Source organism: Urocitellus parryii, chromosome 3, assembly GCF_045843805.1.
Source record: "Urocitellus parryii isolate mUroPar1 chromosome 3, mUroPar1.hap1, whole genome shotgun sequence".
NCBI classification, from domain to species: Eukaryota; Metazoa; Chordata; class Mammalia; order Rodentia; family Sciuridae; genus Urocitellus; species Urocitellus parryii.
The window spans coordinates 30,757,838-30,771,384 of NC_135533.1; the positions used below are offsets into that span (position 1 = coordinate 30,757,838).

At 33.2% G+C, this 13,547-nt stretch overlaps 1 protein-coding gene across 1 annotated transcript in view; it reads left to right on the plus strand.

The window, feature by feature from the left end:
- Positions 1-8,525, plus strand: part of Casd1 (CAS1 domain sialic acid O acetyltransferase 1) — a 42,670-nt gene extending 34,145 nt beyond the window's left edge. The window contains exons 15-18 of the mRNA XM_026391544.2: positions 1,767-1,907; positions 2,385-2,462; positions 5,491-5,583; positions 6,383-8,525. Of these exons, the coding sequence (XP_026247329.1) occupies positions 1,767-1,907; positions 2,385-2,462; positions 5,491-5,583; positions 6,383-6,649 (579 nt within the window). The 3' untranslated portion in view covers positions 6,650-8,525. The remainder of the gene's footprint in view (positions 1-1,766; positions 1,908-2,384; positions 2,463-5,490; positions 5,584-6,382) is intronic.
- The last annotated feature ends 5,022 nt before the right edge of the window (positions 8,526-13,547 follow it).

A 13,547-nucleotide genomic window follows, 5' to 3' on the forward strand; every position in this document is an offset into this window, starting at 1 on the left:
TAGTGGGATACTAAACTATGTGATATGGGTTTTATGGTAGATATATGCAAAGAAGAAAAGCAGTGAGTTGGATGAATTTAAGTTCCATGAGCTTAATTTTGAAAGATGGTTAAGATTTAACAGGCTGAGAAAATATAGAACATCTAGTACAGCACTGGAAAATACTAAACAATAAATATTATTTCATTCCTCTTTCCATCTTTTGACTCTTTTTTCTTTTTTGTCCCTTTTTTAAATTGATTTTTTTAAATGACAACAGAATGCATTACAATTCTTATTGCACATATATACCACAATTTTTCATTTCTCTATTTGTATATATAGTATTTTGACACCCAACTCGTATCTTCATACGCGTACTTTGGGTAATAATGTCTGTCACATTCCACCATCCTTGCTAATCCCCTGCCCCCGAGACTGAGACAGGAGGATTGCAGGTTCAAAGCCAGCCTCAACAACAATTTCTTTTTTCTTTCAACAATTGTTTTCTTACTATCTATTCTATGACATTCCTTATTTTCAGTACCTATGCTCTTTCCGATGCATTTCCAAACTGCATAAATAAAAAAAATCTTTTGCTAAAGTCTCATGGGAGTACTCTACATGATATACCTATCTTAGTCTTTTTGGGTTACCTTAACATCATACCATAGACTGGGTGGTTCATAAACAATTTAAAAATTTGTTTCTCTTGGGAAGTCCAAGATAAGGTGCTGGCAGATTTGGTGTCTGTCACGTGAGGGCCTACTTTCTGTAGACTGCTGTCTTCTAGCTGTGTCCTCACATGATGGAAAAGGCAAAAGGGCCCTATAAGGCATTAATCCCATTCATAAAAGCTCCATCTTCATGACCTTTTCTTTTCTCAAAGGGGCTCCTCCTCCAAAACTATCACATTGTGGATTATGTTTCAACATTTGAATTTGGGAAGGGGGACACAAATATTTATTCTGTAGTAATAATTCACATTGTCTTTGTGTATGTATGTATGTATGTCTTTTTTAAGACTACATACATACACAAAAAAGTTCATGTTCTTTCTGCTCCAACATTTTTTTCATTCTTATGTGCATATACTCCTTTTTAAAAGAATGATTTAGTGGTATTGTTTTTTATTTGACTAAAAGGATCAGTAAAAAATGTTTTATCATTGTTGGGTATATTTAAATTTTATCATGTTTCTTTAGGAGATTTTCTTATTACTTTTAAATTTTTAGGGCTGTAGGTATAGATCAGTAACTTACATGCTGGGCTCAATTCCCAATACCAACAAAATTTAAATAAGTAAATTGCCTTTGTTACAATTGCTAACTTTAGAAAACTAAATTTGATTCTAACTTTAGAAAACTAAATTTTAGTTGGGATTTTGAGTAAACATTGAGTGGGATTGCTGAAAACGAACCAGGTTTATCTCATAGTTTTTTGTTTGTTTTGTTTTTAATATTTATTTATTTATTTTTATGTGGTGCTGAGGATCAAACCCAGGGCCTCACACATGCTAGCTGAGCGCTCAACCACTGAGCCACAACCCCAGCCCTTATCTCATAGTTTTGCCAGACATGTTTGCCTGTCTGTTGCTGGCGGTTTCTTAACTATCATTGGCTTTATTTTGTTGTTTAAAGTTTTACTTTTGAAGTTTAGCTTCTTGATAGGAATTCCAAATTTTAAAGCTTTCAACCTACTTACTGTTATTAATATAGTTCTTATTAACCAGATATATTTGCTAGGTTTTGAAAGTATCTATTAAAAACAGATTTTCTCTTTTTCAGGTAGTCTTCCATGGAATGCTGTTTGCTTTTATTTATTTGGCTTTACAGAAGCGTCAAGTACTTTCTGAAGGAAAGGGTGAACCTCTTTTTTCAAACAAAATTTCAAACTTTCTATTGTTTGTTTCAGTAGTTTCTTTCTTGGTAAGTTTTAAGATGTAATCTTCTCATTTACCAAAATCTTAAGTGGTATAACAAATGAACTTTAAGATATAGGAACATAATCAGTTATTTTTAATAAGTAGATATATACTTTTAAAATTCCATTTTTAACCTTATAGTTTCCAAGTGGCACATAAATTCTAAAAAGAATAATTGAGAGTTCAGTGAAATAGGAGTTTCAAAAGTTATAATCAGTTTGGGGCAAAATATATTATAAGGTGTTTGACATGAGAGCTCATGTTTGATATCACTGCTTTATGATCATTATTTCCAGAAAAACACAAATCTCTTTTCCCCTGTTTTCTTGTGTGCACAATAAAGTTAGAATATTGATGAATACACCTGCAGATAGTTGGAACAATACTCTTTTAAATGAAGAAAACTATTTAAAAATTGTGAGAATTTCCTGTTTAAGAATTACCTATTTTTGTGAACTTATGGGTACATTTTTTGTTGTAGACCTATTCCATCTGGGCTAGCAGTTGTAAAAACAAAGCAGAGTGCAATGAACTCCACCCATCTGTTTCTGTGGTGCAGGTAATTATCTTGATTTGGGGAAAATTTTACTCCTTAATTTTTTATAACAACATAGTCTTTAGAGATAGAGATTTCAATTCAAATTCCAGAAAATGAAGGGAAATAGCTTAATCTTTTCAAGACCTGCCTTCCTCTGTAATAATAGAGTTATTAAAATCTGTCTCAGAATTGTGGTATTAAACATGTGGAAATCATGTAACTCAGTTTTTGTCACTTAGGAAATGTTAATTCCTAGGCTGGGGATATAGCTCAGTTGGTAGAGTACTTGCCTTGCATGCATAAGGGCCTGCGTTCAATGCCCAGCACCACCAAAAAAAAGAGAAAAGTTAATTTCCTTCTCATATAAAAACCTGTCCACAAGAAAATTACACCCTAATAGAGATATGGGTCAATAAATATTTAACACTTTTTAATTCATTTAACAATTTTTTATACCATATGTTAGATATTATACTGGGGATGCGGTGGTTACCAAATCAGGCATAGTTTTTACCCTCATGGTGCCTACATTCTTATCATACAGATAGTAATTATATAATAAATACATAAGTCTGAGCAGAAATACATAATGCTATAATGGAATATAATAAGGGTATGAGACCTACTTGGAGTTGAGGGGAAGGTGATCAGGAACCAGGGATGATTTTCCTGGGAAAATTAAACTGAGAATGAAAGGATGAAGGCACAGTGGGAAGCAAAAACTTAGGCCTTGTAGTGGAGGGGAGCATGGTATATTCAAGGAACTTGAAGAAAGGGCACTGAGGTTGGAACTCAGAGAGCATAAATCCAGAAAAGTATGCACTTAGTACAGAGATGGAGACAACTAAAATAAGATTGATATTTTGCAGAGGTATAGCACCTCTAGTAGTAAGTACATTGTGATTAGTATGGGGATGATTAAGTACAGATTGCTTTGGAAACATGTAGAAGTTCTTTCTAACTTACCTTGACTTTAGAGCAGGGTTCTTAGAGGAAATAGTGTCTAAGTTGAAGTCTGAAAGATGAGTAGACCAACCTAGAGGAGCAGGGAGAGTTCCTGGAGAATCTTCTCTTAAGTCTTCTTTTCCATACAGAGACTATTTTGTTTCCTTTAAACCTTTGTAAACTAAGTGGCACCAAGCAGATGATAGATTTTTCCAAATTCAACTGATAATGAAATTTTATACTATATTCAAGTAACATTTTCATGACTTCTGTAGACAGTATTAGTAATGCTTTGTATATCATATATCAGCCCCATGACTCACAGGATGGGAGGGAACATTAGCATTACAGTGCACCCATACAGAAGAACATAAGAAAAGCAAAGGGAGAGGGTATCAGCACATAGAATGACACTAATAGATGCACTCCATCCTCCATATATTCCTGTTTTCACAGTTACCATTTTTATGAGAGCTTTAACTTCTCCATTGCAGACTAAAAGAATGGACTGAAAACATACATTTTGAAGCAAGCACAAGTTACATTGACTGCTACTTCTTTATGTGTGTGTGTGTATATATATATATGTATATATATATATATATATATATATATATATATATATATATATATTTTAGTTGGATCAATATGGTCTTTATTTCATTTATTTACTTTTATGTGGTGCTAAGGATTGAACCCAGGGCCTTTCACGTACAAGGCGAGCACTCTTCCACTGAGCCACAACCCTAGCCCAACTGCTCCTTCTTTTCAAGAAAATTTGTCCCACATTATGAAGGTCAACAGCATCCAAGTAGCTTCATATACTATAGGTTACATTCTATTCCAGACCATATTTCACTTTTTTTGTTGTGTGGTGGTGGTGCAGGGGATTGAACCCAGGGGCTTGTGCATGCAAAGCAAGCACTCTACTAACTGAGCTATATCCCCGGCCCCATATTTCACTCTTACTTTAAGGTGTGAACAGATGTATGTATTTGTGTGTGTGTGTGTTTGTGTATTGAGTGTGTATGTGTGTATTTGTATATCATAGGACATTGTGATTATATGTCATATAAGGATGTGTGTGTGTATAATATATATGTAATATAATATATATACATATATACTATATCATAGGACATTGTGATTATATGTCATATAAGGATGTGTGTGTGTATAATATATATGTAATATAATATATATACATATATACATACATATATATATATATATATATATATATAAAAAATATGAGGGAGCTCCTTTAAAATTTTAAGTATAATAAAGATTTCTAGTATTCTATTGAAACTTATTTCCCTGACCCATCAGAAGGCTTATGTATTAGTCTTGAATTCCAACCTTTTGTGTTTGCCTATAAGTCTGGTTAGAAATTTCAGAAAGGGCTTACCTGTATAACAGGTGATTAATCATAAATAATGTATGTTAAATACTTAGCACAGTACCCAGCAAGTGATAAATAATGGTCAGATTTTAAACATTATCATTATGTTTGTGTTAAAGTAATAAGAATAATTTTTCAGACCTCACTTTTGTTCTCCATGGTTATTATTTCTTTTGAGTTTCTCCCCCAATGACATTCCTAAGAATATGACACAATGAAAGATTTGAACATACTAAAGAAGTGAAATAAATCTTGGAAAATAATAGATTACAGACAGAAAGAAGGGAAGAGTCATGTGACTATCTCCACATTTTCTGTCCCTCAGGCTAATGATTTATATGTGTCAATTTTTCTAGTATTTTATATCACAACTTATGTAATATTTTAAATATAATAGTCTATTAAGTAGTTTTATGTTTGAGAATTCTACTTAGGTCTCACCTTTATTTTTTTTAACCACTTATGTATACTACCTATACTATCAATTACCTAATGTTTCTTTAAAGGACTTGCAATGTATGGTATAGTAAGTACCTCATATAATTTTCTCACTTAATGGTCACATCACCTTTTCAAAGTTAAATGTATATGTGTCAAATTCGAGAACATAAAGAACAAACTTTTTACTGAAAGGAAAAACTTTATGCAAAATACTTTTTAATAAATATGTTAATGAAATTTACCTGTATGGTTTTCCCTTAGATTTTAGCCTTCATCCTAATAAGGAATATTCCTGGATATGCCCGTTCAGTTTACAGTTCATTTTTTGCTTGGTTTGGAAAAATTTCATTAGAGGTTGGTGCATTCATATTTTGCTTTATCTTTCACAACCAGATATTGTGTATGAGTGTACAATGTGAGTGTGTAGACCTGACACACCTTTTTAAAACCAAAACTATTTTATTTATAAAATTATGAAAAGACTCAGAACTTTTAAAAACATTAAGGTACTTTAGAATATTTTTAAAGCCTTATTTTAAAACGACTAGATGAAGATAATTTCAAAACATTCTTCATAATGTCTTAAGCATTTGAGCACAAACAAGATACTGAGATCAGAAGAGAAAAATACTCATCCAGATATAAATGAAATCAAGCTGATGGGATTTTGATTTGTTGTTCATTTCCATAATTAAACATGTTTCTGTAATTCAGATTATTGATGCTTATCATAATAAAATTTACCTTTATTATGATTGAAAATTGTGGGAAAATATTTAAATTCATTACATTTTTGTGAGATGCATAATATAATATTACCTGTGAAGTCAGTTTAAGTAGATATATACTGTATAGCCTGAGTTTTATTATTTAAAACAGAATGTCTTAAAACAATAGAATTTATATCATAATCAGATTAATTTTAATATTATGAAGTTTATTAAGTTTTCTTTTAAAGTAGGAAAAATTTGCATTCTCGAGTTAGTCTTCATTTTGTTCAGCTTCACTTGTAAGAAAGAGCATACAGAGGTAGGAATTCTGGAGAGTAAATGGCAGTGGACTTTTCAGGGCCAATATTGAGTAAATTAAGAAAAACTGTGATTTATTCATGGACCCTATGTACATGTCTAACTTCAAATATTTTTTCTCCTAGCTGTTTATTTGTCAGTATCACATATGGCTGGCAGCCGACACAAGGGGTATTTTGGTACTCATACCTGGAAACCCTATGCTCAACATCATTGTCAGCACTTTCATCTTCGTTTGTGTGGCACATGAAATTTCTCAGATCACTAATGATCTTGCACAGATTATTATTCCTAAAGATAACTCATCTCTCTTGAAAAGGTTGGCATGTATAGCTGCGTTTTTTTGTGGACTACTCATCTTATCGTCCATTCAAGATAAATCAAGACATTAGGTTCCTAAAATCTCAAAAAACTTAAAACTCTTCAGGCTTACTTTGTGTCTGTCTGGAGAAGAAAAGGATCTATCTGGAAATACAAATGTCTGTGTAAATACAAACATGTGGCAAAAGAACAGTTTAGGGATGTCTGTTGAACAGTGTGGTTGTATATATCGGCAGTGTACATACCTGATGTGAAATACTAAGAAAACATTGATGAACCAGAATGCAACATAGGAGTGCATGTGAAAAGTCTTTTCTACTGGAGCTATTTTCCATTTATAAGGATTTTAAGTTAACATATGAAGGCAGGGAAATGATTACCTTTCCAGTACAAAGTATAGATGATTTAATTAGCCTAGTGACACCACTGTTTTGATATTTACTAAATTTATGGTAATAAGATTGTCTGTGCCTGTCTTCATTGTGGAACTTCTACTTCATTGAAAACTTTTCTACTCAAGAATGACTTGCAGTATTGTGTTCTTATGTGCAATGACATGGAATGATGAACAGTATGCCTTTAATTTATATGTATTCATGTTCTGCTTGTTCATGTTTGCTGACATGATTTTTGTCCTTACTGTGGTTGTCAGGTATACAAGTCTAAATCTTTGTACCCTTTGTCTCTCAGAATTGTTCTAAGGCTCCATGACAGGGTTTTATCATTGTTGATGTTGTCATTGCTTCTTTTTGTAAAAAGGCCAAATTTTCCTTTTCAGTGCAAACATACACCCATTTCTTTTCCTTAAGCTGTAGCAGTGTAATACCAGTTACCCTGTGGTTTAATGTTTTCTCCTCCCTAATTAATTTTTGTATATTATTTCCAATGTTTGGAAAGTTCTTTATAACCATTTTGGTATTTCCTATTATCCCTCCCATTAAAAAAAATATTTATCAGTCTAAACATGTGCAGTAAAGATTCACATTGTTATGATGGAGATGTTTGACTGTAGTAGAATTTTAAGTAAACTGGTGACTTGGGCAATAAATGTTTTTGTTTGTTTTTTTATAAGCTAACTGTTAGAGGTAAATGTTTATTTATCTGTTGTACAGATTTGGTTATGATTTTTAATGTTTGAAAGATTGCACTTATTTGCTTTTACTATGTGAGGTAAAATATATTTTCTGTTCACAGTATGTAAAAATGTGGAGTAATTTAAACAGTAAATAAACATTCTGTGGATGCTTATTTTTGTATTGGCAAAGGATCAATTAAACTACTTATGTTCATTTTTTTAAAAAGCTCGATCGTTAATAATTGGTTCAGGTTTCTAATTCATTTCTTTAATTTCAGTGTGCTTTTTCAAACTCATTAAACAGGAATAGATCTCTAAGTTACAGTAAGGAATAATTTAGTTGTTAGGGCTTGTAAGGATAATTTCTTCTACCAGAAAGTTTAAGCATCATGGTATATATGTAGTTTTACTTGAAGATTTTTAAAATTTAATTATTATTTCTGTAGCACTGGGTTTATGTGCTACTGATATGTTTCCACTAATTGAGGGATATTTCTTGGACAGAAGTGTGTGTTTTTTCCTTTTCTCTCTTCTTCTGCCCTTACTTAATCTTTTGACATTTCCCGGCTAGACAATTGTAATGATTCATTGCTCTGCCTCCTAGACTGCAGCCTTATAAGTAGAGAATAGTACAGTTATAAATCAAAAACTTCCAAGTACTGTGATCACATTATTCTTGCTCATGTAGCTTACCAATGAGTAGAGTGCATTTTAATTTAGCTTGTAAGTTTTATCACCTGAAAAAGATTCTTCCTGATGAAACAATTGAAAAAGAAAGATGACCAGTAACTTACATCTTTCAGTAGTGATTGCCATGTGATTATATATAAGCTTTTCTCTCTTATTTGAACCCAGGCCTAAAACTTAACTGGTAAGCCCTATTTCTTCATCACATGTTCTTATTTAATATACAAAATTATTTTTTTAGGTATAACTATATTTAATAATTAAAATATAGCATATTTATACTTAAAATTATTTAATATGTCTTTATAAGTGAGAGTTATTGTGGAAGTGGTCACAATGATATGCATCTGTGTATGGTAAATGTTCTAAATTTTTTTCTGCATTGATTCATGTACTGACCAGTTTCTTTACTCAGTCATGAGATTCTTCAAATAAGATGTTTAAAAACATATTTGGATATGCTAAAATTGAGGTAAAAACCACAAAAGTTTCTTCACTTAGGCTTTCTGTAATAAAAATTACATTCAGAAATCAGCCATCTGGCTCCAAAAGGAACTTGCCTGACTCAGTTCTACCTGGATCTTTCCTTTTTCCTTGTGCCGTACCTTCCCATTTTGTGGATAGCCAGCAGGAGTATTAAAAAGTCAGCCTACACCTAAAATCACTTATTGTACCTCTGAGAAAGATCATATTAGTTGCTTTAGGTGCTCGTAGTAAAATAACGTTAACATCTTACTGGTCAGTTGTAATATAAATTAACTATTAAAAATCTTTAAATGGGTGAATTTTTTTCCCCACAAATGTTATATTTCAGGTGTCAGCATAGGAAGCTCTTAAGCTTAGGTGTGTCTGTAGATTTTAATTTTTTTTAAAACTAAATTGTAAACCATAAGGATGACTAGATGGATATCCATAGGACAGAGGGCAGGGCCTTCATGGCATAGACACTAAATGAAAGTCAGTGTCTCAAAGAATGTTTGCAGTTTCTAGGAGAATACCCTTCTTTCTTTAAATTTGTACTTTTATCAATCTAGCAAATCTTGGGGAACCAAGTTAAAGATTTTAGCAATATTAAATTGCTATTTGCTCTCATTTTTTTACCTACAAAATTGATGTTTTGTCAGCTTTTTGCTGCCATCACCAAAAGATGTGACAAGAACAAATTTAGAGGAGGAAAAGTGTATTTGGGGGCTTATGGTTTAAGGGATGTCAGTCCATAGATGGTTGACCTCACCGTTCTGGGCCCAAGGTGAGGCAGAACATCATGGTGAAAGAGTGTGGCAGAGAAAACTGGCTCAGGACATCACACCAGGGAGCAGAGTAAAATAACTCCCCTCACCACTGACAAAATATAAACCCTATGAGCATGCCCCTACTGACCCTCCTCCAGGGACACATGAACATCCAGTTGATCCCTATCAGAGGATTAATGCACCAGTTAGGTCAAGGCTCTCATAGCCCAATCATTTCACCTCTAAACTTTCATATATTGTCTCACAGAGGAGGTTTTGGGGGACACCTTATATCTAAACCATAACAGACAGTTTCATATGTTCCAACCTAATAGCTTCTCTTGCTAAAAAAAAAAAAAAGAAGAAGAAAAGAAACTTGATTCATTACCTGAAGAGTTGGTATTAACAACTATTTCAAATATTGTAAATCTTAACTTTGGTTATATTTAGGATAGTTTCAAAGATTGACAAAAACTTATGACATTCATTTTTGAAAAGCACTTTTAAATATTTTTCTTTTAACAAAATTCCTTCTAGTATCTTATAGAAATAGAAATAGAAAATTTTCTTAAAAGGTGCATTAATAAAGTAGTATAAAAGGCAATTTTTTTCAAAAGTTGAGAGCATTATAAGCTATAAAACAGATTAGAAATAATTTATCTAAATCCTATTTATTATATAATTTTAAAATATTCTAGAGAATAAAAATGAAATAGAGCAACATTTTAAAAGGCATTGGTTACCCAGAAGTTGTTTTTATCTTTTGTAATTCATAATCTCCATACGTAAAGATAATTATAATTTTGTTAATATTCAGCTTTTTGTATTAGCTTTTATATCATTGATATCTAGTAGTAACTATTAAAACACATTTAAAAGAATTTTCTAATAATGAAAATTGCTGAAAAATATTGTTCTCATAAAAATATTGGTTTTTTTTTTTTTCTAATTCTAGAACTATCACAGGTTGGTAACTTGTAATCTCCAATGACAATAATAAAGCCAATTCTTAGCTAATGGCCAACACTCTCCATATTATCACCTATCTCTTCTTAATAAGAATATCAGCTCACCATAGACAATACTGCTTTTCCCCTTCTTAGTTTCCACTCTTTTTATCTGCCTAAATCAATCTGATTTTTAAAAATATTTTTTAGTTGTAGATGAGCACAATGTCTATTTAAATATTTATTTTTATGTGGTGCTGAGGATCAACCCAGTGCCTTATGCATGCAAGGCAAGTACTCTACCACTGAGCTAGAACCCCAGCCTAAATCCAACTTATTTTTAAAAGTTGAATTTAAACTTTGTTTACATAATCAGCTTTTTTGCTGCTGTGTCTAAAAGACCCAACCAACACTATTGTAGAAGAGGACGTTTATTTGGGGGCTCACAGTTACAGAGATCTTAGAAGACAGCCAGCTCCATTCCTTGGGACTCCAGGTGAGGCGGAACATCATGGAGGAAGAGTGTGGTGGAGGGAAATGGGTGGAGGGAAATGGCTCACATGGCGATCAGAAAGCAGAGAGAAGGGTCTCCACTTGCCAGATACAAATATGAACCCCCAAAGCCACACACCTAATGCCCCACCTCCAGCTAAATCCCACCTGCCTCCAGTTACCATTCAGTTAATCCCATCAGATAATTGATTCACTGATTGGGTTAAGGCTCTCTCATATCCCAGTCATTTATTCTCTGAACCTTCTTGCATTGTCTTACATGAGCTTTTAGGAGACACCTCACATCCAAACAATAACAAACTTCATCTCTGTGAAACCAAATACTGAATCATCTTTTAAACTATTCTAACATTAATCATCTGGTCCCTTATTTTTGTCCTATCTTCCATTCCTTAAGTAAGGTTGAAACTCCAGGGTAAAGATAGTATGGACACAGTAAGGTGCTGTCCACAAAATAAATATAGAAAGAAAGCCTTGACAATGAACTAAGGAGTTCTGAATTCATTTTTCCTATCTTAAAAACAAAATTCCTCTTTGCCCCTTGTGTTCCCAAAGGAATGCTGTTTTCAAGATCAATGAGAATGTACTTTGCTAAATCCAACAATCATTTCTAGTTGTTATGCTACTTGACTCATGAGCAGCATTTAACAGTTGATGTATTGCCTCCTCTTCCAAGCATTTCTTTGCCATGCTTCCATGACAACCTCATTTTTGTTTTATTTCTGCCCTGATAGGAGATAGCCATTCCTTCAGTCTCTTCATACCCCCTACCTCCAAACTGGAATTTCCAAAGCTCAGTCCTCAGATTTCTACCCATACCCATTCCTTAAGTAATGTCAACTAATCAGGTGACTTTAAATATCATCTCTGTGCTTATGACTACCAATTCTATACAACATGAACCTTTCCCCAAAATTCAGCCTCACCTCCACCTGCTTGCTTTATCCTACCTGAATAGCTAAAGGACATCTCATATGTAAGAAGCCTGAATCCAAACCCTAATATCCCTATTACTATCCCCACAAAACAGACAAATAAAAGCTCCCACAGTCTTTCCCATCTTAGCAAATAGCAATTACATAGTTTAGACAAAAGATTGAAGGGTCATTTTGATGCCTTTTTTCGCACACCCCATGTCTTGGGCTAAATAGTCTTTCCAGCTTCCTTTTCACAGTGTATCCATATTTAGCAACATTTCATTACCTCCAATGTGATCATTTTGTTCCAAAACAGTATCAACTGTTGTTTCTTGGATTAATGTCCATAGCTGACATACCTAACAGTTAGTTTGATTTTTAATTTTCCATCTCCCTTCTTTACAATGTGTATTTCTAAGGACAAGAATCTTTCTGTTTCATTCTACTATAGTATCCCTGGCTGCTTTAACAATGCTTCTCTCAGTTACCATTTCCTGAATTAGTGAATGCTGTAAAACCATTCCACTTACTAACCACAGTTTTTGAAGCTGCTAGACAGCCCTGCATTTGATGAGACATTTGGAAAAAAAAATTCTTTGGGGATATGAACAAAAGGTTAAAGATATATTCTATTTGGCTGTCATAAAAATATAACATTATATAATTTAATATATAATATAACCCCTATAAAGTGGGGTCTTTCTACTCGATGGCAAATGCCTGTCATAGCAAAGCACCAGCCATACCAGGTAGAGCATAACTCGCCCTCACTATGGTTCCTGACATTTCCTTTTTTCTCACTTTTTATTGGGGTCAAATGTGAGGTGTCATTTGTTATTGTACTTCACTAATTTTTTTCTTGTAGTAGTGAATTATTTCTTTGCACTCAAGTATCTGTTAAAGTAAGAAGATGAAAAAGTAAATCAAGAAAGCCATGAGAGGTGGGGTTGGGGCTCAATGGTAGAGTGCTCACCTAGCATGTGAGGCCCTGGGTTCGATCTTCAGCACCACATACATACATACATACATAAATGTTTAAAAATAAAAAAGAAAGCCATGAATTTAAAAGAGAGATTACATTTGTGTGTGGGGGTGGGGGGGGGGTAAGTAAAAAGTATTCCTCCATATTCAGTAGGGAAACCATGACTATCAAAAGACCATTATGATGGCTCCAGAGGCTGAAGCAGGAGAATTGAGAGTTCAAAGCCAGCCTCAGCAAAAGCAAGACACTAAGCAACTCAGTGAGATTCTGTCTCTAAATAAAATACAAATAGGGCTGGGGATGTGACACAGTGGTAGCGTGCCCATGAGTTCAATCTCTGGTACAAAAAAAAAAAAAAAATCCCTTATGAAACTATAGTAAAAACCAGGACCCAGTACATAGAAATGTATATGTGAATGCCAATGTAGATAAAAACAGATTATTGAATTGAATAAAAGCCTGAAATTTCTACAGGACTTGATTTCACATGAAAAACTTTAAACAGTAATGTTGTAAAATTCAGATATATAATAAGTGAAAAAAATTGCATCAAAACAAGTTACACACTGTGAATTTTTTTTTTTGGGGGGGGGAGAGAGGAGACCAGGATTGAACT